The sequence below is a fragment of the Ahaetulla prasina genome, chromosome 3 (genome assembly GCF_028640845.1).
Source record: "Ahaetulla prasina isolate Xishuangbanna chromosome 3, ASM2864084v1, whole genome shotgun sequence".
NCBI classification, from domain to species: Eukaryota; Metazoa; Chordata; class Lepidosauria; order Squamata; family Colubridae; genus Ahaetulla; species Ahaetulla prasina.
The window spans coordinates 66,962,355-66,988,474 of record NC_080541.1 but is presented as its reverse complement, the minus strand read 5'-3'; the positions used below and the strand labels follow the sequence as shown (position 1 = coordinate 66,988,474).

The window sequence follows — 26,120 nt, the reverse complement described above, 5'->3', positions numbered from 1 at the left end:
GAGGTATATATATATATATATGGAAGAAAAAGAAAAACAATAGGACAGGAACGGTAGGCACATTTGTGCTCTTATGCACGCCCCTTATGGTCCTCTTAGGAATGGGATGAGGCTGTAACTTCTCTTTTAACAGAATGTATATGCAGACATGCATGATTGCAAAAGATCAAGACATTTTTGCTAAAGCTATAACAGGGAAGGAATAATTTTTATTTTTAGTTGGCTATTAGCATGAGTAAACGAAGTGGTACAATACTGGGGAAAAAAAGTTTTCAGAGAGATAATGGTATCCCGCTGCCTAAGAATATTATATTAACGTTGTTGACTTTTAATGCAACAGCATGTGCTAGCTCTCTAGATATTATTATTATTTTTTGGGGATGGTAGCAAATGAAGGTTTAGAACAACGTCATGCTGTGAGATGCTATTGAGAATGGGACCATGAACACTCAACAATTTCCATGGTTTTTTTTTATATTGTCAGTAAGTTTATTTTTGATTTGATTTCCATCCATCCCTTAAAGTTCTTTATTAAAGAAAATATAGAAATGCAAGGAGAACATAACATCCTAGCATCTATGGCAGATAAGAATTGCAAATGAATGAATGACAGAAGGAATGAATGTTTCATCCCTAGCCCACAGCTTAGGCAATTTAAAGACATATAACTGTTCCAGTTTATTACTTTTCTCTATTCTCCTAACATACTTTCTGCCACGAGCACAGTTTAGGATGCTAAATTGACAGTGAAGTTGACATTATGCACTTTAAGACTATAGTGGTTGAGTTTCTTCTGTTCCATTCACTGGGCCTTACCCTTTTTTAACCTACAGAAATGTTTGATATATTTCTAGATATCTAGAAATTTTGCAGAAGCATCTGCCTCTATCCCATCTTCCACCATTTTGGAACAGTACTTTCCAAAGTGATTGTTGGTCTCATGCGAGCTCCTTAGACAAACAGGATTTACCACATGTTTGAAAGTGTACCAGAAATGTTTTTTAAACATGGTTTTACAGATAGTATTTGATTTATGACTGTAACTGAGCTTGAAATTACGGTCATAGTTTGTGACCTATGCTAACCTAATGCTATGGTTAAGAAAACACCACAATAATCAAACCAGTCTGTTTTCCCGAATGAGGGTCTTAATGCTGAAAATGGACAACAAATGCTGAAAGTTGCAGTCATGTGACTGTGTGAGGCTGCACATGGCTATAAATACAAGCTGGTTGCCAAGCACCCAGAATGCAATCACATGACTGTGGGGAGGTGCAACTGTCAGAACTTCAAAAAGGGTCATAACTAGCTCTGGAAGGCTGGTTGTACCTTTGAACAGTCACTAAGTGACTAGTCATTAAGTGAGGACTACCTGTAATAGTGTCTTGAGAGATCACTAGTCCTGTTCTGGACAGAATTCTGATTTGAACAGGAAAGGAGAGGTGGGTTTTATCTAGTGTGCAATGTTGATTTGGCCTCTATTAACATACCACAAGTTTTACAGGGCATATTTTTTCAAAAGTTTTATTTATTTATTATTTATTTATTTATTAATTAAACTTTTATACCGCCCTTCTCCCGAAGGACTCAGGGCGGTGTACAGCCAAAATAAAAAGCAATAAGTATACAAAGTTAAAAATCAATTTAAAATACCTATTCAATAGTGGCCGAATTAAAACCGTCAAATTGACCAACCTAAAATACCCCATATAAAATTACAGAAGATTTAAAAATTTAAAATTTAGAAATTTAAAAAATCTAAAAAATCAGTCAGTATTATATGATTATTCCTGTGCCAGTTTGGCTAACTCCTAGCTACCCATTTTGCCTCTACCTCTTCCTATTGCATCAGTTATATTGATTGTAATCATTATTTTATTCTATAACCCTACTACATAATAAATTATGTAACAAAATATAGTAAATTATATTGTGTGTTTATAAAATGATTGCTACTACTGTATATCTTACCTTAAAACATGGGCTACTATTGCTTACTCCTTCCCATTTCAGCCTGTGACTTGTCAACTAGGCTATTTTTGGACCTAGTTTAGCACACTTTCAGACAAGGGCTGGATATGACTTTTTTTTTTTTTTTGCATTTATTTCCCGCCCTTCTCCGAAGACTCAGGGCGGCTTACACTATGACATGAAACAGGCAAGAAGCCTATGAAGCCTGTTACTTGGGCAACTTGATAGGGACTATATGTGCCATTCTAAGCATCTTCCTATATTTGCCTATCCTTGTCCCAACACATGGAAATGTAGCTATTGGTGATCTCCCCCCTGCTTTGCTGGCAAATGATTGGAAGGGGAAAAAAGCCAATCACATTTTTAAAATTTATCCTGCATTAAAATAATTGGATCAACATCATTTGCCACCCTGAGCACAATATGATCACTACTGAAGACAGCACAATATATGCCATCTTATTTTATTTTTTTTACCAGCTTTAATATGGCCACCTGGATGGACACCGAGGTTCACTGTAGTTTATTACCATCCATCGTGGTAAGCTGTGGTTCATCTTGCTGTCTAAACAAAGCCATAGTGCAATATATTTTATATTCTCTTCATTGTTTCAGTTCATAGTGAGATGAAAGAATACACTTAGGAGAGTTATTTAAATATGAATGTAACTGTGGATATGCCAAAATGATGAATGCCCTAGCAATTTCTTTTAACATACTTTAATTTGCAGATAGTTATATGGGCACAAAGGAAATGCCTGCAGGATTAACTTTAAAAAAAACCCCAAAAACAGCTGAGTAGAATGACTCAGAAAATTCTTTTAATGTTCTGTATGCAATTTTTTTTGTAAAGTCATGCAATGCATTTTATTTTGCTTCTAAACTCTGTATTTTGCATTTGAATAAAATAATAATTGTCTTTTTTATTCTTCAATGGTAAAATATCTTAAGCGTATTAGTAAAATATTAAAGAGTATTTTTCCCAATTACTTTTGAAATATATAGCAATAAATTAATACTGTAGCTATCTTAGGCACTGAACAATGATAAGTACCATTAAAAACCAAAGCAAAACTTTAAAAAAGTCTGAACACTGTTTGAAAACACCTGTAAGAATCATGCACATAATTTCCAAATTATAGTTTTGCAATTTTTCCTATCTGACTATTCATTTCAGGTTTTAATAAACAATGTCAATATAATACTACTAATATGTAAGATATATATAAGACAAGAAATATACATAAGAGAGCAGCAAGAGCCACGTCATTCAACCCTGAGCTACAAATATTCTCTTCTATCGGTACTAATATAGCAGCAATGCAGGTAGTCCTCATTTACTGACTGCTCACTCGGCAGCCAAAATCACAACAGCATTGAAAAAAAAAAAGGAGATTTATGACTGGTACTCAAACTTGCAGTTGTTGCAATATCCCCACAGTCAGGTGATCAATATTTGGTAACTAGTGAGCACTTACAACCATCGCAGGATCCCATGGTCACATGATCACCATTTGTGATCTTCATAGCCTGCTAACGACAGGCAAAGTCAACCAGGAACCTGGCAAAAGTTGCAAGTTGTAGTCACTTGCTATCATACTTAACAACCACAGGGGACACCAGGGTTTAAAACCACAACTGGAACTGATGTTGTAAGTTGGATGTGGTTCTATGATATTTCACTTTTTAAGCACATCGCTTAGCAACTGAGTTGCCGGTTCCAGTTGTAGCCACTAAGTGCATTTCAGGATTTTTCCACTACCTCGTAAATCAGGGGTGTCAAACTAGTGACCCATTGGCCAGATGTGTCACACGCAGGCCATGCTCACCCCAGCTCCGCAAAGGGGGAAAATATCGCAAAACATCAGGTGACGGCAATCTGACGCTACGAGTTTGACACCCATGTCTTAGATCAATGATTTCAGTTCGGTATTTAAGTTGTTAATTATTGCTATCATCTAGTTTTTTTAGTAAACATATTGGAATTTAGAAAGAATTTTATTAATTGGTAGCTGCCAAGAATACAATAATATAACTTCCTCCAAATAACTGCATCGATGATATGTATATTTGATAATTATTTCAAGGGTATTTTTTCCTTGATGTTTCAGAACAGCCAGGCTTAAGAATTGTATCAGTATTTAATGGATTATGGGTACTCCTCAACTTATAACAGTTTACTTAGTGATCATTCAAAGTTACAATGACACTGAAAAAAGTGACTCATGACATTTTTCCCCCACACTTATGACCATTGCAGCATCCCCATGGTCACATGATTTACGTTTGGATGCTTGACAATTGATTCACATTTATTATGGTTGCAGTATCCTGGAATCATGTGACCCCCTTTTGCAACCTTTTGACAAGCAAAGTCAATGGGGAAACCAGATTCACTTAACAACCTTGTTAGTAATTTAACAACTGCAGTGATTCACTTAACAAATGTGGCAAGAAAAGTCATACAATGGGGTTAAAACTCAACAAATTTTTCACTTAGCAACATAAATTATGGGCTCAATTGTGGTTGTAAGCTGAGGACTGCCTGTATTTACCAGTGGATCCAGTTGTTAATGTTATAGGGCTTGTGTCTTGATAATGCCATTTACTAACCACCTATCATAGTTGTGTGTTGATTTGTTTCATTCCTTAAAACCCGGACTGCAACTATTTATTCTGGCATATGACATTGTGATTTGGCTTTTATTTATTTTAGTTATGGTGTTTGCATTTTACATTTGCTAACTGTTCTGAGGAGATTTTTTAAATCAAAAACTGGGTTATACCTGAAATACTATAAATGATGAATTTTAAATTTCCAAATATGCAGGAGTATATTCATAGATGTAAATAAGAAGAAATCTATCTATAAAGGCTGTTGATGTCCCTTTTTTGCATGCTATGTTAACATTTCCCTGATATATTGGAATAAGATAGTTAAGCCAATTTTCTTAAGCAAGATTTGTTGAAAAGAGATAATAGGATAAGTTCATACATCCTGCTAATCTATGAATAGCTATACATGATTTATAAATAGTTTGGAAACTGTACAAACATTGTGTACTGGTTCAGGCAATGTATTAAGCCCAAAGAAAGTAAATCATATTATAGTTTAATGCAATTCGTGAATCATTCATTGGGAAGTTCTGCCACCTTTGTCATGTTGGAGAAATCAATTTTATTGGCTATGTGGCTGGATTACTCATTAATGACTTGTACTTTAGGCTTCAGCAAAAATATTGTTTTTCCTAAAATCTAAGGACAAATTATGAGATGCTGATCTATAAAACTGTGTTCATTTTACATAAAATACATTTACTCAGCACCTCTTATTTTATAGGAATTGAATGAATTTTCGTAGATCTCAACTTATATCATTTTTTGCATCTAGTATTTCATATCATCCATTCTATAACCAGGAATAATGAAAAACTATAATTAAGCTCTATAACACTGCTTATCCCCTTATATTTTAATTAGAATTTTTAAAAAAATGTTATTTCAAAAAGCCAAATTAGACTGTATTTTTCTTGTGTTCACAGAAACTGCCAATTCTATTTTTAAACTATTAAACTAAATTTCCATGATGATTCTAGAATAATCCTCCTGAAACATTAGTATAGTTTTCAGTTTATTTTTCTGTGTCTCAGAAAAGTACTTTTGTGTTCAGTTCCACTCTCAATATTTTTATCTTCTACAACACGATGAATATGTTTTTACACAGTGGTGGGTTTAAAAAAATTTTTACTACCAGTTCTGTGGGTATGGCTTGGTGGGAATGGCATGGGAAGGATACTGTAAAGTCTCCATTCCCTCCCCACTCCAGGAGAAGATTACTGCAAAATCTCCATTTCCTCCTGATCAGCTGGGACTCGGGAGGCAGAGAATAGATGGGAGCGGGGCCAGTCAGAGGTGGTGCTTACCTGTTCTCCAAACCATTCAAAATTCCCGCTACCGGTTCTCCAGAACTGGTCAGAAACTGCTGAATATCACCTCTGTTTTTACATTATGAAAACCAGACATTTAAGAAAACAGAAAGGCTATAAATTATTATTGCCTCTCTGTTTTTAATGTTGCTTCCCAAGGATATAGAACCAAAATTAAACATGAAAAGGAAATGAGCAAAGAAAAGAGCTAAATGAAACAGTTAGTTATGTAACAGCTAGCTAGCTATATGGGTTTATTAACTTTATTCATTCTTTCTAGAAAAATATCTGGTATATCATTGAAAGATAACTTAAAACCCCAAGCATATATTTTTCCAAGGAAATTTGGTTATGGTTACAGTTTAGAAAGGTAAGAGATATATTAGTTATAATATCAATATAGGTAACCAATAGATCATAGTTCCAGTAAATTAAGACTTCTTTAACATTTTCTTGTACAATAACCCCTTCCCTCATTGTATAATTGATAGTGGAGACAATAAAATATCTGATTTGGACATAAACAATATTTAATCCATTATTATTTTTAATGTTCTTATGATACATTTATTCACTCTCCTACTCTAAGAATTCCAGTCTTAAATACATTCATCTTGACATCTCCATATCAATACATATTTAAGATTTTCAGTAGGAATTGGTATTAAATGAGTCTGCAGTATCAATCAATCACTTTGGCTAATTTTCAGATCTGGAATAAGGGAATTATATTTTTCTTCCACTAAAATATTTTTTTTACTGAAAGGAATTGTAGCATAAGTACAAAAGAAAGAGAATGGAGTATAAAACAATTTCAACATCACATGTTGTGTTTACTTGAAAAGTCTGTTTCAAAAAAAATATCTTTGTTTTGCTTTATCACTTGCCTTTAAGACATAAAACCACATGCTGCACTATATACATGCATTTGTCTTTTGCAGTATTTTCAAGAGCTGCCCACCTGCTGATGTTAATTTAAGAATAGAAGTATTTTGAAGAGAACTAAACATTTCATTTCTTATTTTCCTTACTTCACATTGTTCTAGCTTAATCAAAAACAGTTAAATACTCTCTTAGGCAATACATTCTGTAGGTTTTGTTATTTTCTAAACCCAATTCCTGGTTTTGAAAGAGATTACATAAACATATATTCAAAGGTATGCGTATCATTGTAGCTAATAACAGGAAATAGTGCATAAACCATGTCATTGCCAATAAAAAAAAAACATCTTTAGGCTTTCTTAATCCATTCTTACCTAGAAAACGGCCAAGTTAACAAATGAGAAAAATACAAATAAGAAGTAAGAATGCCCATTATTCAACATGATTTCAAAGAAGTTCTTCAGACTTCATGTGAACATGAATATAGCCTCTGTCATTTTTTACTACCAGTTCTGTGGGTATGGCTGCCCAACCTTTTTAGGCTTTTATGGGACCCTGATGAAATCTTATGATCAGATTAGATATTTAACATGGTTCTTAAGGCAGCAGCTAACTTTTTCTTCAGACACACACAAAAGAATAAAAAAATGATGGACTGCTTTAATAAATAGCAGAGAGATGTTGAGAACTTAGAATACTTTTATTGTCACTTGGGAGTGTACCCTAATTGGCATATATTAAAATGAAATTTCATTGCATACAGTTTTCCAAGGATCATCATCACCTCCAATATCCACTACATAAGCATGACTAAATACCTACCTACATACAAAATTATGTATATACCCACATATATTATATGACATGGAGAAACAACACAGTCTAGTTCTGATGTATACATGTACATGATGAGAAAAACTAATCCTGTGAGTTTACCAGACAGATGGCATAGGGAACAAAGCTGTTACAGAATCCTTTAGTCCTGCTAGAAATACTTTGAAACCTCCTCCCAGAGGGAAGCAACAGAAACAGACCATGAAATGGCCATGTGGGGTCTCTAACAATGCTTTGAGCTCTAAGCAGATAGCACTTATAAGAAGTATCCCGAATAACGGGAAGTGAGCTTCCTATAATCTTCTCTGCTGTCCTTACCACTCTCTGAAAGAACTTTCTGAGGCAGTTCAGCTACCAAACCAGTGATGCAGTTTGTTAAAACGAGCTTAAAATGAACTTATTACAGGCCCAATATGTCTTTGGAGTCACTATTAAAATGTGGGCATACTTGTAATCATGAAAAAAGTCTCAGCCAACAATATCAGGGATCATGAACAGTAAGGGCAATAAGTATAGTTTTAGCAAGCATTTTTTTTCTTTTTGCACCTTTTATTGTTTGTTGACTTGTGTGTTTCAGGCAGAAAAGGAGAATATACATATATACACACATACATACATATGTACCTCCACAAATTCTCAAAGTGTCTCCATGTATCTTAAGAATAAAGTAATGACACTGAGAGGGAGAATGTTGTGTCTTGCCCGCCCTCAGAGCAGCCGGGGCCTTCTTACCTGCTCCCGAACACTGAGGAATGTATGCCTCCCGGCCCAAGTCCTGGCTCCATGCCCACACAAACTGCAGAAGAAGGAGAATCTCCCGGTCCCAGCCCTGACTCCATGCCCAGGCAAACGGAGCAGCTAGACCCCTCCCCCTCCTCCACAGCATGTGAGCCTGAGGAGGGTTTATTCCCAACAGCTGATTGGAGTAATCCTCGCATCAGAAGATTGGATAGGCGGAGGCAACAGAGGGAAGGGAGGGGCAGGCCTTAATGAGTGCTGAGTCATGGAGCCACACCCCATGGCCTATATAAAGGATCTACTTTCTGGCAGTCTCTGAGTCAGGCAAAAGTCAAACTTATCTTGCTGAAGTCACTTACTGGTCTCCTGCCTGCTCTGAGGACTTTGCTAGGACTTTGGCCAGAGCTGCAAAGGCAAGCCTGATTCGGATTTCCCTGACCCAGCTGTCAGCGGAAGAGTGGGACACGACAGAGAACCTGATTCTACTTAGCCCTATTTTTCTATTATTTTAAACAGAATTGTATTTAAGGAACACAAGGCAGTCACCAAAAATGACCTTGTAGTAGAAGCATTTAATTCTTCATGGTATGTTTTTATTTCATCAAATTATGAATGTCCCTGACGATTTAAGGCTGTACAGTTCTGTAGAGGAAGAGAATCTGACCTAAAGACATTGCTTCTGACAGTCCATCACTCTCTTGTAACACGTAACTTCATTTTTTTTCCTACAAGACATCAGCAAATAGCCATCTCAACTGAGGATTAACAGCATATTAACTCTCAATCTCTGTACTGTGATTTATATATGTAATCACATTCCACTTATTAATATACCAGAAGTATATCATTTGGCAGGTGTTATCAATTGTAATAATCTTTTATTGTGCCAATTTTGGTAAGTTAATAGTTACACATGTGTGTTTCAGTGAACTGCTCAGATAGAAGACCGAAATGATGATAAAGGCAAAAGATAATAACGTAACCAGAAGACTAGAGAAGATCACATGTAGGCAGAAATTGATAATAATTTCGGTAACTATACTGGACGTTTTGTACAGTCCAACCTATAATTTTGACCTGTGAATGAAGACATATATAGAAGAAGCTGCATATGTGCCTAGATTTCTCTCATTTTTCAAACACAAACCCCATCGTTTTCTGGATGTTTTTGATAAAAACACAACTGGGATTTTACCTTTGTCACAATAAAACTTACCTGAGGTGTACATTTACAGAAAAATAATTTGTCAGTAGCCATCTTTTATCCAGAGAGTTACAAACAAATCTGGAAAAGTTTAGGGTGACTATTTTTTTAGTCCTTCAGTTATGATTTCAATATAAATTAGAGGAAAAGTCCAATGAAAGTGCAGGTTTTTGTTTTTTTTTAATATAAGAGCATATTATGTATGAGTATACGAAACACTTTTGCCTTTTTTCCCCTATACTTGAGAAAGTGCTTTGAGTTATTATCTATTTATCTATAGTGGCAAATGACCCAAATTCTTTGGAGAATATGTCAGTATAAACAAAATTAAATCTTCTCTACCAGCAAATACTTCCTCTGGTAAATTCCATATAACCTTTCCACATTAGTTGCCAAGACTCAATACGTAAGTCCGTCCGTCCATCTATCCAACCATCCATCCACCCACCCTCCCACCCACCCGCTTTAGTAATTTAATGGTAAGAAAAACAATTTATGAGGGGACCCTAATGGACATACCTTTTCACTGTTCAAGCATCTTACCTTGTAAACTATATATTTCTCCCACACTGTTCTGCCGAGTGATGTGATGCCAGTATGCACTACGAGGAAGTGAGATTGACTTAGGTAACGTCATTGGTTCAATTAAACTGGTCTGAAGCTGTGAAGATAAAGAAAATACACCATAGCATGTTTTTCAGTAATCACCTTCAGTCCAAACTCAGCAGAGGAAATATCAAGCAATTAATATCTGGGCAAATCCAATTACTACATACATCTTTTCTTTTATTTATTTTGAGAGCATATGCACCAAGACAAATTCCTTGTGTGTCAATCACACTTGGCCAATAAAATTCTATTATTCTATTATTACATAGTTGGAATAGTGGACTGGAATCTACATGGAACAGCGATGATACCTTTAACACCATCAAACATTCAGATTCCTTAGGAAGGACTTGATAGGTGGATAAAGTGCCAAATCCTGTCTAAACGTTTGGCTGATTGTGTGATGAACCATAACAATAATAATTGTAAGTCCTCTTTGTAGCAGTATACTTGGTACTGTAGTTGCATTTCAAGAGGCAACCTTGCAGGCAAACAAAAGAGAATTTGCCTTTCTGCTCATAGTTATTTTCAAACCTGTTCAGAAATATGATGTGTTTTTTTCAAAACCCAAGAAACAGAACTATTAACTACCCATATATCTAGCTGCCTTAATAGCTGCAAAGTGAGCAAAATTATTGTTCAAGGGATGGGAATTTGAATATAGGGACCACCATAACACTATAAACTCCCTATCTGCTCAAAGAAAAGGGTACGTGATGTACTAGGAACAATGTCTTTGGTATAACCAGCTCCTAAGATAAATTGTGATCTATGCACAAAGGTTTGCTCTCTACATATTTATTGTCTTGCTGAAATAGGGGGCAGATGGATTTTAGTTGACAGATTTGTTGGTAACAAATAACAAGGAGCATGTTAATCAAGTGAAGTAGTGAAGGTGAATGAAAGTTACATGGTGCAAAAGCTACAGCAATCAATTAAGAAGGAAAGTGGCACAATATTTTTCAATAGACACTTGTGCAATTAGTAGAAAAGGTTCTTTATAGTGTGAGCTGTGCGACCTGATGTTGAGATCTATGCTTTTCCTAGCTACTTTTGGTGACTAGGAGGACTATGAATAGCTGGAGTCAAGAGGTTATGAATGTTTCTTTCAGAAAAGATGCAGTGCCATCAATCCTGCAAGTGGCGGTAATGCATTGTCTTCTGAAGAAGCTTTAACTTGACAACCTTTGACCAATACCCAACCTTTCCTTTCTGGGGAAGATTTTGGAGAAGGTGAAGAGAAATCAGCTTCAGAGGATGATACTATAGGAATCCTTTCCAGCATGGATTCAGACCTCTCCATGGGTCTGGTACATGAATTGCATCAGAGCTAGAAAGTGGGAGTGAATTCCTGCTGAAACTAACGAACATCTCAGCAGCTTTTGTCAGAGTGTGCACAGTGTGACTGGTAGTTTGAGACAACTCAGGAGCAAAATACAGTACACAGGTTTTGTCTTTCAAACAGTGGTTTATATACAGTCGTCTATATACAGACATACAAGTGGTAAGCACATACCAGACAAGCAATCATTCTTCAACTCTACATGGAGAACTGCTGATAGAACACAACTAGGAGAGTGATATACGAGGAGAGAGAGTGCCCCCTCATGGCCTTCCTTATATAGACAGCTCCTTAACCCAGCTTCTTAAAGGGGCAATAACCCTGCTGACTCATCCTCAGTCTTAAAGAGGCTGGCCAGCTTTAAGTCATCATTATCCTGACAGCTTTTGATATCATTGACCACAATATATGGATTTTGGAAGGTAGGGATACCAAATTACAATGATCATGCTCCTACCACAGCAAATAGATTTAGTTGATAGTAATGGGGATGAGTACCAAGCCCATGATCTCTCCAATATGGATATCTCAGGGCTTAAGAATTGGATCCTACCCCAGGATTCAATCTGATTGGGCACCAGAACCAGAGGTTTTATCTTCCAAGCTTTCAAACTCATGCTACAATCCATCTTCAGGGAACTTCTCTCCTTCCCTACTGCTATCTACATGAAGAGACATTATCTATTGTTTTGTTTTGCTATAAAGATAGCATTAATATTCTGATCAATACTCAATTATAACCAATACTGTAATGGATATACCATAATGGATATACTATGGAAATTCTGATCCAGGATCTGGAGGTGTTGAGTTTGGATGTGGGCCAAAACAAGTGAATGATGAATCCCAGAAAGATGGAGTTACTGGAGTTCAAAAACATCATGGTTCATTGAATGTTCTAGAACGAGTTACACTGTCTTCAAGAGGAGGCCTGAAACTTGGGCATCCTCCTGGATTCATGGCTCCTGCTGAAATAGCATGCCTGGTGTGCCAGTTAGGCCCTGCCTAAACTTGAAGCCTCGATGAAATTCGTTCATACTCTCATTGGCACACATTTCAACTACTGTACATACTCTATATAGCACTCCCTTTGTAGATGACAAGAGAAACTACAGATGATTTAAACTGAGGTGGCCAGGTCCTTAGATGTTAATAGGAATAACTTCAGTATAATACAAATTCTCCAGTCACCAATAGATTTCCATGTTCAATTCAAAATGCTGGCTTTCGTCTTATAAATCTATGTATGATGTCATTCTTGATAGAATCTTTGTTCTAATTAGAATCTGTTTTATTATGACAATGGTGCTTGAGATGCCAATTTAATTGAATTTAAGATTATCTATTTACCTTCAGCAAAAGGTGAAGTTAAAATTATATGGACTGCTCTTAAACCCTTTAATAAGGAGATTATAAGAGACAGAGGGAGAGAGGGAGAGAGAGAGAGAGAGAGAGACAGACAGACAGACAGACAGACAGACAGACAGAGACAGAGACAGAGACAGTAATGAGAAAAATGACCCCACTTTTCCATTATGGTAAGGCGCTTCTCTCACTGTTGCTTAATGATTATAAACCTTGCACTATATTTTAGATGAATCGATCTTTCTATGATTAGTTCCAAAATGTCAACTAACTTTACAGTTCCTATATCTGTGAAAGAAGCCCCAACATTTTTTTTCACTGAAAAAAAAAAAAAAGTGAATTGTAGATTTTGTCCAAGCCGGACTGGATTTGTTAGTAAGGCTGAGTAAAACTGGCTTACTACAGCAGCTCTAAAAGGCAGCGTTCTGTGTAAAGTTCATGGGCTTGCAAGCAGCAATCTCATTAGGAGGTAATGATTCCGAAAAACAGCATTAATTCTCCTGTGGTCTTTCTACTGCAGCCATTGCACAATAATTAAAGGACATCAGGGACGGAACTGAAAAGGACTTATAGGGCTATATGGTCTGTATCTCACCACATGCTGCGCTACCACCCTAATTTAAAATATATATAAAAATACTATAGATCAATACATGCATACATGATATTCATTTGAACAATGTTTAGAAGTAGTAGTAATTTACTGATTAGTCTTGTGACCTTATCAATAAAATAAAATAACAATAAAATACAGCATATAGTCTATTTCTGGAGTAAGGTAGGAGGAAACAGTTGTAAAATAGATATGTATTAATACAAGGTGTCATAATCAGATAAATAAATCTCCTTTATAGGGTACTGTAATGCAGTGTACAGGATTATGACAACCACTGCCTTAGTTATAAACTTAGCGCTTCTATATACAGTAGGGGTGTCCAAACTTGGCCCCTTGAAGAATGGTGGATTTCAACTCCCAGAATTCCGCAGCCAGTATTAGCTATAAATATGAGCAACTTGCTGGCTGGGGAATTCTGGGAGTTGAAGCCCACCACTCTTCAAGGGGCCAAGTTTGGACATCCCTGATATACAGCACGTACATTTGAGCCCAGAACTAAATATGACAATCTGTGGACTGGATACCCAGTCCCTGGCTGTTCTTTTCAATAGGGATGATAAGCATTTAAGACTAATGGGGGCATATAATTGACACTTGAACAAAATATGAGAAATATTTTCAACGGCTGGGGTATTGCTTATGGGGATTCTCTTGTTATATGGCAAGTGGTAGAACTGATTTAACCAGACTGTCCAACAACTCAAATCTTGCTCTAGAATAGGCCCTTCTTAAAATTTGTGTCCGACTCAATGACAGGCATTTTCATTTCGAAAAACCACTTTATTCTTAGCCAACCAACCTAGGGTTCTATTTTTAGCCAATAATTCCATGTTGGGTTGAACACTAGTATCTAGGACTCTCTGTTTAAAAATTTCTCTTGCCTGGGAGGCCATTGAGAGTTAAATGCTGCTTAGAAAACCCACACTGTGAAATAACTTTGGGAAGTTGGTTGACCCAGGAGTTGGGCTGGGCCATGTTTATTTGTTCTATTAGGCATATCTTGGGAAGTCAATCAGGGTAACAATATTTAGAATTATTGTATATTTTACATTTGGTCAATTTCTTTTCAGAAGAAAGCCTCAATTATGAATTCCTATAAATTAAAGACAACTTCTTCAGAGTAAATTAGATGCACTGACAGGTATTTTGAGGATTCCAAGGTCAGAATAAAATACTCTTTCTAAAAGTTTCATTTTATGTTTCAGGTATTCTAATATTCTGTGACTGGCTTGCTCATTTAAAAAGAAAAATCTTCATTCACAGAGATTATGACAATGTATTAGCCAACAGAGCCCACAACAGATTTTATCCATGCTGCTAATAGCTGGCACTAGGGATATGTCAGTAAATTTCTATTTCAGAAACTGGGAAAAACATGTGGGACATAAAAATCTTCTACTTTGTTGGTAGATAACACTTCTTCTTCTTCTTCTTCTTTTGCTATAGGCAAGATAAAACTAAATGAGATAAAATATAATCCCTGTATCTTCTCTTGTGTTTCCATTTGGAACAATGTGCACTATGCATGTGCAATAGAGATACTGCTATAATGCTGAATTTTCAGTTTGTATACACAAAGTTTCAGTAGTTTTGTTGCATAGCATAATTTTCCTGCTGTTCACAGATTCTGCAGAAGTAAGTCTAACAGATTGTTCTTCACTTTATTTATTTATTAATCAAATTTTATTTATTAATCAAATTTCTAGACCGCCCTTCTCCCGAAGGACTCAGGGCGGTGTACAGCCATATTAAAATACATAGATAGACAATGAATTTAAAATAAATTTTAAAATGAAATATTTAACCGGCCAATTGAACTAAAAATAACAAAACCAATTAAAATCAGTACAAAATTTAAAATTTAAAATTTAAAAAACTAAAAAAATCTAATCCAGTCCTGCGCACCTGAATAAGTGTGTTTTAAGTTCACGACGGAAGGTTCTAAGGTCCGAGAGTTGGCGAAGTCCTGGGGAGCTCGTTCCAGAGGGCGGAGCCCCCGCAGAGAAGGCCCTTCCCCTGGGTGTCGCCAGACGACACTGCCTAGCTGACGGCACCCTGAGGAGTCCCTCTCTGTGAGAGCGCACGGTCGGTGAGAGGTATTCGTAGCAGAAGGCGGTCCCGTAAATAGCCCGGCCCTATGCCATGGAGCGCTTTAAAGGTGATCACCAACACCTTGAAGCGCACCCGGAAGGGCACAGGTAGCCAGTGCAGGCTGGCGAGGATAGGTGGCACCCGGGAGGGACGGGGGGGTTCTTCTATCACCCGCCCAGCCGCATTCTGGACTAACTGCAGTCTCCGGATGCCCTTCAAGGGGAGCCCCATGTAGAGAGCATTGCAGTAATCTAGGCGAGATGTCACGAGGGCGTGAGTGACCGTGCATAGGGCATCCCGGTCTAGAAAGGGGCGCAACTGGCGCACCAGGCGAACCTGGTAAAAAGCTCTCCTGGAGACGGCCGCCAAATGATCTTCAAAGGACAGCCGTTCATCCAGGAGGACGCCCAAGTTGCGCACCCTCTCCATTGGGGCCAATGACTCGCCCCCAACAGTCAGCTGCGGCTGCAGCTGGCTGTACCGGGATGCCGGCATCACAGCCACTCTGTCTTGGAGGGATTGAGCCTGAGCCTGTTTCTCCCCATCCAGACCCGTACGGCTTCCAGACACCGGGACAGCACTTCGATAGCTTCATTGGGGTGGCCCGGTGTGGAAAAGTACAGCTGGGTGTCATCAGCGTACAGCTGGTACCTCACACCAAAGCCACTGATGATCTCACCCAGCGGCTTCATATAGATGTTGAACAAGAGGGGTGAGAGAATCGACCCCTGCGGCACCCCACAAGTGAGGTGCCTCGGAGCCGACCTCTGCCCCCCCGTCAACACCGTCTGCGACCGGTCGGAGAGATAGGAGGAGAACCACCGATAAACGGTGCCTCCCACTCCCAATCCCTCCAACCGGCGCAGCAGGATACCATGGTCGATGGTATCAAAAGCCGCTGAGAGGTCTAATAGGACCAGGGCAGAGGAACAACCCCTATCCCTGGCCCTCCAGAGATCATCCACCAACGCGACCAAAGCCGTCTCAGTGCTGTAACCGGGCCGGAAACTGGACTGGAACGGGTCTAGATAGACAGTTTCATCCAGGTGCAAGGGAAACTGATATGCCACCATACTCTCTACAACCTTCGCCGTAAAGCGAAGGTTGGAGACCGGACGATAATTACTTAAAACAGCCGGGTCCAAGGCAGGCTTCTTGAGGAGGGGTCTCACCACCGCCTCTTTCAAGGCGGCCGGGAAGACTCCCTCCACCAAGGAAGCACTCGTAATTGCCTGGAGCCAGCCTCGTGTCACCTCCTGGGTGGCCAGCACCAACCAGGAGGGGCACGGGTCCAGTAAACATGTGGTGGCATTCAACCTACCCAACAACCTGTCCATGTCCTCGGGAGCCACAGGGTCAAACTCATCCCATAAAATATCACCAAGACCACCCTCGGACGCCTCCCCTGAGTCACTGCAATTTTGGTCCAGACCGTCCCGAAGCTGAACGATTTTATCGTATAGATAACCGTTAAACTCCTCAGCACGTCCCTGCAACGGGTCATCCCGCTCCCCCTGGTGAAGGAGGGAACGAGTCACCCGAAACAGGGCGGCTGGGCGGTTATCTGCCGACGCAATGAGGGAGGAGGCGTAGCAACGCCGCATCCTCAATGCCACTAGGTAAGTCCTAGTATAGGACTTCACTAGTGTCCGATCAGCCTCGAACGGCTAGACCTCCAAGAACTCTCCAGGCGTCTTCTCTGGCGCTTCATCCCCTCAGCTCCTCGGAGAACCAAGGAGCCGTTTGGGACCCGCGCCGGGTCAGAGGCCGCAAAGGCACGACACGATCTAAGGCCCCGCGCCCATTCCCAGGCCGCAACCAGTTCCTCAGCCGTGTCGTGGGCCAGACCTTCAGGAAGTGGCCCAAGCTCCGTCCGGAACCTCTCCGGGTCCATCAGGCGCCTGGGACGGAACCAACGTAATGGCTCCGTCTCCCTGCGGTGTTGAATGGCGGTCAGAAAGTCCAGGCGAAGAAGAGAGTGATCTGACCATGACAAAGGTTCAATAGCTAATTCCTTCAAATCCAGATCTCTCAACCACTGACCAGAGATAAAAATCAGATCCAGAGTGCCACCCCCAACGTGAGTAGGGCCATCAACTACTTGAGTCAGGTCCAAGGCCGTCATGGAAGCCATGAACTCCCGAGCAACTGTCGATGACGAGCCGGAAGATGGCAAGTTGAAATCCCCCATGACTAAAAGTCTGGGGGTCTCAACTGCCACCCCAGCAAGCACCTCCAGGAGCTCGGGCAGGGCAGCTGTCACGTAGCAAGGAGCCAGGTACGCGACCAGCAAGCCCATCTGACATCTATGACCCCATCTCACAAAGAGGGATTCGCACCCGGCAATCTGAGGTACAGTGGTCTCCCTCGGCTCTAGACTCTCTCTGATCACAACCGCCACCCCACCACCCCTACCCTGGCCCCTCGGCTGATGAAATGCTCGGAAACCCGGTGGGCACATCTGAACAAGGGGCACGCCCCCTTCTGGGCCCAACCAGGTCTCCGTAACGCCCATAAGGTCCGCAGCACCCCCCTGAATAAGATCGTGAATTAGGGGGGCCTTATTGGCCACGGACCGTGCGTTGCATAACATCAGCCGAAGGCCAGGGCCCTGAGGATCCTGACCATCCGGGGAACGGGAGAAGTTTGGGGGCTCGGGGCGCGCAACCGCCTGCAAACATCGAGCGCGCACCCCTAACACGATATGAGCCCCACTTCCGCCATATCTGCCTCCCCTTACCGTGGAAATAGCACCACCCTCAACCAATGGAACACCGACTCCCCATGACCTCGGACCCGCCAACCCCGCCACGAGCATGCGCAGGAACTGACTCCCCGACGGGTTTCCCCCAACACCCACCCATTCCCTCCCACCCCCAACCCAAGCCCGTGGTTTCCTCCCCACCCTTAAAATCCCCTTTAAAACTCCCCTTAAAAAGTCTATTAAAACAGCCAATTAAAAAACCCCTAAGCCTCCTATTTTTCACTGATGACATCAGGTCTGTGGATATTTGTGCGGACATATAGTATGAGGTCATACAAAGCATGTTTACATGTTGTTTCCTTATTTCCAATATGACTTTAAAACATATTTTTCCTCTAAATCTTTCTCTTTAGGCAGTTTTCAATACATTTGCTGATTGTTTTACCTTCATGGTTCTAGAATTATTGTTTCCTAATCCTTAGGACCTAACTTCATGTTCTATTTTGTGAAAATCAAGATTATTTACATCATGTCAAGTTTTGGGGTTTATAATGAATATGCATGATAGATAGATAGACAGACAGATGATAGATAGATAGATAGATAGATAGATAGATAGATAGATAGATAGATAGATAGATAGATAGATAGATAGACAGATAGATAGATGGTAGGCAGACAGTCAGGCAGATATAGACATACTGTATACAGATATATGTCCCTTTCAATTTATCAACAAGCATACATACATTTGTCATCAAGTATATAGTGATCCAAAGTATATTATAGAGATGGATTTTCAAAAATGTTTGACACTCCCTCTCCTGATAGGAGCTCTTATAGATTGGTAACTAGTTTAAATTAAAAGTAAAAATAAAAGGGCAATTTTCACTTGGGGAAGATATGAAAAATGAAGTCCCCCACAAATCAGTCCACACTGGATAGTGAGAAATTCTGGATCAAGACAAATACATACTTTTCACAGTATAGTTGAACTGTTGATTCACTACCAGCTGCTGGTGGTGGTGGTGGGGATAAAGGAACCAGTTTGGGTGGTTTAAAAAGGAACTTTGCAGGATCGTGGAGGATTAGCTTCTTTATGAGAATTAATATTTTATACTACCTCTTGAATCCCAAGCAATATTTTAAACATGGATTGCTAGAAACAACAGTTAAAGAGTTGTATCTATTTCCTGCTAGTTCAGATTTGTGAGCTCTACAAAGCCATCTGGTAGCTGTCTACTGGGTGAGACATAATTCTGGACTATGTTCCAAATATTTCATGGCAGTGTTCCAAATCATTTCCCCTCTTTCTGTGTGTGTATGTGTGTGTTCGCAAACACAGTCTCAACTATACACAGTCTTTTTGGAACTCATACTGAGAGTTCTGCAAGCATTGGTACTACTGTTCATGGATCCCTTTTGAGTTTCAGTTCAAATAAGAAAAACTACTTCAACCTCCAAAGTTGCTTTTGAAGTTTTAAAAGCTTCAGTGCTAGTGGGTACAGGCTATTTGATCTCATACATTACCTAAATGATATCTAAGATCAAAAGATCTTTTTACTACAAAAGAAAAAGCTTTCCTTCCACCAGAAGAAGCAATGGAGGAAATTTTACCTTGAGTTGAATAGAATTCTCCCTCAGAAACAAATGCATTCCGTATAATACCATTTCTTGCTACTGAAATCGTAGCATTTATTAATACAAAGGATTTCGATCTAAATGGTGAAAGATAAAAGCGGGCCCTTAAAAACTAAAGGTCAGTATAGTAATATTCCATATTTGCCTTAATGCATCATCAGCGAGATTGACATGGTGCATGGTTTAATCTCCAATAAACATATATTAATGTAACTTTTCACAGTTGCCTCTTTTTAGTTAATTAATTCTGTTTTTTTCTATGTTCTCTCCTTTTGGCTCCTCAATGTATTTATTTAAATGTTCTTTTAAAGCTGTAAGGTCTTTAGGGCAGAGACCTGTCTTTTACTTATGTTGCCCTACCAAGAGCATATTGATAGCTGGCTATTTATCACCTTAGCAACGGAGTGCACCCTGCTCTGTTTTGTCTCAGTACTATAAATATTCTGCATCAGATGGTAGCAAATTGCAGTGCATCCTCCTCCCTGGCAAGTAATTTGTGCCATCTTGGGTAACACAATATTAATATTTGCATTATTGAACACATTTCAGAATTCTAAAATATCACTGATTTATTAGGAAAGATACCACTGATGACATGTTTGACATAATATATCCTTCATTGCTATATTATATAACACGATCTTTTTATGTCATCATGGACATATCCTTTCAAGCAGAGGTGAGCAACATCTGCAGGCTACATTCCCTCAGAGCTAAGCTGATGGAGGCTGTGATTAGTGGGAAAAGCACCACTGAGCTGAATCCAAAGAGGACAGGGACCAAGACAATTCTTTTTTGTTGACAAACCTTTTTCTCTCCTTTTCTCCCTTCTTTCTGGATCATTCTTGTCCAGAGATTTGAACAGATTGTTTCCAGAAAGTTTTAAAATCAGGGGCCAGAATTGTCCAGTCTGCTTTAAAAAAGAATAGGTGTCAACTTTGAAACGGATCTACGCTGCTGCAGCCTTTTTTTGTTTCTCAGTTTGCCACACAGTATGGGGGCTTTTATTGTTATTGTTATCCAGTGGGAAACCAGGTCATTTCAATGGGTGCTGGCCTGAGACTGGAAGGAGTTGCCAGGAAGATGCCAGAACACCTAATTAGACAATGTGACCTGTGATAAGGAGGAAGGGGAATATCCAGTGGTGGGATTCAGCCAGTTCGCACCACTTCGGGAGAACCAGTTGTTAACTTTCTGAGCAGTTTGGCAAACTGGTTGTTGGAAGAAATCATTAGGGAAGAGAACCGGTTGTTAAATTACCTGAATCCTACCACTGGGAATATCTATTCTTTAATTATACTAAAACTGTGGGAAATAGTTGGTTTTGCTTTCATGTGTGCTGAAATGATGTACTCAATAAAACAGTTCTTTGAGAAATCTGATTGTCTCAGAGTGCTGACTCAGTCGGGTTCGTTAGTTGGAACTTTGACAATAGGTTTAAGATCCGATATTGAACTGCCCAATGAAATTTGAATTCATTTCATTCATCTTTCATCAACTATACTAATATTTGTGGAACACTTTTTTCAAAAAAAATTCTCAACTTCCAAGAATTTACCTCTAATAAAATAGTTGCTAACTGAAACAAATTCAAGGCAGGATGGAATGCAAAGAGTGAGTCTGCTAGTCAAAGCTGTGTACATAAATACTCCAAATGAAATTAATTATGGAACACATAAGAGACTACTTTCACCAGTTCTATACTTCATTCTCTTGTGTCTCCAAATGTGTTTGCAATTAGCAAAATCTATCACTTGATGATTCGTGTGACCAGACATTTTCCGGCTTAAGAGAAAAATATGATGCTTTTGCATATTGTACAACTACCAATTTCCTGCCTGAGAATCAGATGGAATTCCTTTGTATTTCATGTAGAAGAGCAAAACTGAATGATCTACATCAAAACTGGGAATATCTGGATACCTAAAGATGCAGGGCAAAAGGTGAAGCACATAACTCTCTTTCACTATGCACTATTATTTCCTGATTCCTATCTATCCTATCTATAATCTGAGATAGTTGCTAAACTTCATGCTATAATAGAACTCTCTCTGATTACAGGTGACCTGTTTGAAGCATATGGTCATCTTCTCTGATGCAACTAGCTTGGCTTATGATGAAGGGAGTTACCCTGTTTACACTACATGGCACATGCTGGCTTCTCCAGCTGATGCAGTTATTTCATGTTCACAGTGTAAGGGCCTACTGAATTACACTACTGAATGCTAGCGATGTCTGCAGACAGCTTCCAGCAAGTGGAACTAGCCACGACTGGATTTGTTTATAGCTCTAGTGCTAGTGGCACAACTGATAGACTGCCCTGAATGTTTTGCTGGCAATACTGGCATCCTTTGGTGTAAGTGAGAATTCTCTATGGATGGTAATGCTATTGCAAAATTGTATTATTTGGGCAATCATAAATGTGGGCCAGCCTGAATTCTGATCACAAGACAGAGGGGGCTCTGCAACAGCTGGAACTTTAAGGATGTAAATTGTGTTTTTTCTTATTATAATAAGTTTGTCTATGGAGATTCTCAGTCATTCAGGTCATGGTTGTCCAAAAGATGCTTTTTCAAGAGGCAACTGGACTTTCTAGTTTTTCTTTGAAGACATTTTACTTTTCATCCAAGAAGCTTCTTTAGCCCTGACTGGATGATGTGGAATAGAAGTATTTATATTCCTTGCAGACAGCTGGTCATTTGCATTCTTTTAGACAGTCATTGAGGCCACTTGGAGATTTATCTATGTTCTCAGGGTCATCTGAGTAATGCAAATGGGTACAGAGCCTTCTTGGAACTGCTGAAAGGACTGTATTGCAGACAGGATGATGTCTGCAGAGAGAGGGCTGTTCAATTTTGATATTAGATGGCCTCTTTTTTGAAAGTAACTTTTTATAGTAACTTTTGTTGCTAAACAAATAGATAGAAATTAAGGACTACCTATGTATCTTTATTTGCAGATAAATGAATAGTTGGAAAAAGTATAAGGTATCCATAATATGCAAAGACGGGCTTCCTATATCAGCTATGCAGAAATGTTCCAGCAAATAAACTCTAAATATGTACCTTACATATGATTTGGAATGTAACTGCTTATGCATCAAGCTGTGGATTACATATGAAGAACATACTGGGATAGTAAAGTTCTCTTGCTGTGTCCTTACCAGGTAAAATCTCCACTTATTGCATAATTTAAATATTTTAAAAAATCCATATTTTTTTTAAAAAATGAAACAAATAAATTCTAAAGTGTTACTTTTGTTTTAAGAAAACTCAAAATATCCTCTCTTGATTGACCTTCAAGGTTTCTAAATCTAAGAAAGAAAAAATAATACAGTACAAAACAAACAAGATTTATTGCTGCCTTGGTAGCTGGTATTTTATAAATAAGCCTGCCCACTTCTGCTGTTTGTATTATTTATACAAAGTGAAATAACATATTTTCCTTGCGTGAATATATAAACTGGTAAGATTGTATTAATTAAATAAATCCAGCTATGACCAAATCTTATGCCTTGCAAACCTTAGGCATTTGGCACAATTCAGTTTGTCTACTGTAATGATATCAAATATTGTCCAAGTACAATTCAGATAACAAAACCAGATTTTTAACACTTGAGTAAGATGCCAGCATTAGAAATAGAAAAGCTTTTTTCTCTGTTCCCTCTTCCTTCATCTCTTTGCCTTACACTTACAATATTCAACAAGACTGAGCCTTGTTGTTTTGGTTGTGGATGATGGGTGACCTCACCCTCTTCCCTCTAATGTAAGATGCACTATAATCGTTGACATAAAGCATGCTGAAAAATATGTTTTCAATCACTTACTCATCTATAGGACATCTACATTAACCTGTGTGCTCCTTGAACTTAACTATATAACCACAACAGTTATGGTCGGGATAAGACAAATTTATTAAAAAAATGCAAAGGAAGTAGAATAAAGACAAGAAGGTGATTAGATAAGAAAGAACTGGCAAGATTAATCTTCCATGAAGAGAAGGTATTATTAAGGAAGGTGATGTTTGCTACTTGTTTTATATATTTTTTTAATTTTTATTGCTTTTTTATTTTTATTTTTAACCACTAGTTATATATTTTCTTTGATAAGCAATAAAAAAATTATGAAAAAAAACACACTTGTGACTTTGTTTTAAATTATGTCTGCACAGAATATAATTCCTGAAGTCATGCTTAAAATACCCTTTGCTGTATATATTTATGAAAATATTGATAAATAAATATGGGGAATGAGCACATATTATATACAGAAAATTGAAGCTTTATGTCACCTTAATTATATCTGCCAATTTATATAGAACATCTTTAATTTGTACAAAATTTCCATCTTTCCTCAAATTCATTACATTTTTGCTGTCCCTCCACTACATTAATAAAGATTTATAATAATGACACTGCGCTCATATTTCACCTTTCTTGCATCCAAATCTTCCAATATTTCACATGAATAGTTATTGTGGCTTATTCTAAAATAAAAATTGGACAAAGAAAGGAAGAAGTTAGGCCAGAAACAAAGCCTCATAGCTGGTTGAGTTGCCTTAATAGCTGACTTGTGGTGAATGAGACTTAAAATACCATAACATATTTAATTTTAAGCAATATTTGAGTTATATGGACTAAATTAAACTTCACTACAAATCTCCTCCAAGGGTGACTTGGTTTCAACTATTACCTTGTGTAATTTACGGGAATTGTGATGTAAGTAATATGGAAGCTAACTGGAGCAGTATGATTTATAATAGGTTTTTAGAGAGACCTTGTTAGTTACTTTCAAACCATATTTAATATATCAGAAATGTCATAGAATGTAAAGTTCAATTAGTAAGATAAATTTCACATCAGAACTATTCTTCTGATCAACAGATTTGAAAAGGGTACTTGGCCAGACTTTTTTCTCCTTTCTTTTAGAGCTTTTTAGATCAACTCTCACAACTGGCCAGAGAAAAACTAAAAGGAAATACACAGTAATTTAATGTGCGATAACATATAGCTGCTCTGAGACTATTGACTTTCCCCTAAATGGGTTTTTCTGTTGAAAATACCTCGGTCTCCTAGAATTAAACACTTAAGTCAAACTTATTAGAAGAGAAAATGTCCCTGTGAGTCAATCAGAAAGACAAATTACCTTCTCAATTTGCTGCGAGGCTACTTGATGAAACGTGATGTAACAGCCTATATTTACCTAGTGGTTCAGAACTTTATAATATAAAGCTTCCATGATTTAAACATTTTCATTACCATTCTACTTCTTGATACCATTTTTAAAAACCAAATAAAAACAAAGAACACTGTGATGTCTTAGATGGTTAATATATACAGTAGCAAACTGGTAAGGATTGGCCTATAGAAGTCCTTCATTTTTAAAATATTAAGCTGAAATAACTAGGCAATTACTACAAGGAAGATCCGGGCAACTAGTGATTTGTCAAACAAGGAATATGAATAGATTGTTAAAAAATACTCTTCATTTCCCATCTTTGGGAAAGTGAATGATCTTTACTATCATTGTAAGAACCATAATAGATTCCTGCTACCACATTCATGATCTTCATAAAGCAGTGTGACTGGCCTGATTTAAGATCTTTTTTGCGGTAGTTCCCAAGCAAATACCATAGTCTTAAAGCAAATCCATTGTTCACTGTAGGCACAGTTTTGCTGAAAACTGAAAATGTATGGCATTGATCAGTAAAACCATAGTAAAATGTAGTCATTGACTATGATGCTGCACACTTCCATAAATGTGAGCCAGTTGCCAAGCAATAGTCATGAGATCACATGATTGCGGTGTAATGTGTGCGTGGCCATTGGAACTAGGTTGCAAGTACTCCCAGAGAAGTCCACCATAACTTATTTATTTATTTATTTAATCAAATTTTTATACCGCCCTATCTCCCGAAGGACTCAGGGCAGTTTACAGCCCGATAAAAAATACAAATATAATACAAGATAAAACACTAATTAAAAAACTTATTTAAATAGGCCAAAATTTAAAATTACAATCAAGATGATAAAACCCCATTAAAATTAAATTTAAAAATTAAAATTCTAGTCCAGTCCTGCACAGATAAATAGATGTGTTTTAAGCTCGCGGCGGAAGGTTCGAAGGTTAGGAAGTTGACGGAGTCCTGGGGGAAGTTCATTCCAGAGGGTGGGAGCCCCCACAGAGAAGGCCCTTCCC

General features: G+C 38.3%; 1 protein-coding gene across 2 annotated transcripts in view; it reads right to left on the bottom strand.

The window, feature by feature from the left end:
• Window positions 1-26,120, bottom strand: part of DOK6 (docking protein 6) — a 205,984-nt gene that overhangs the window by 29,468 nt on the left and 150,396 nt on the right. For both annotated transcript variants that reach the window (XM_058178568.1, XM_058178567.1), the window contains exon 7: window positions 10,099-10,216. In XM_058178568.1, the coding sequence (XP_058034551.1) occupies window positions 10,099-10,216 (118 nt within the window). The remainder of the gene's footprint in view (window positions 1-10,098; window positions 10,217-26,120) is intronic.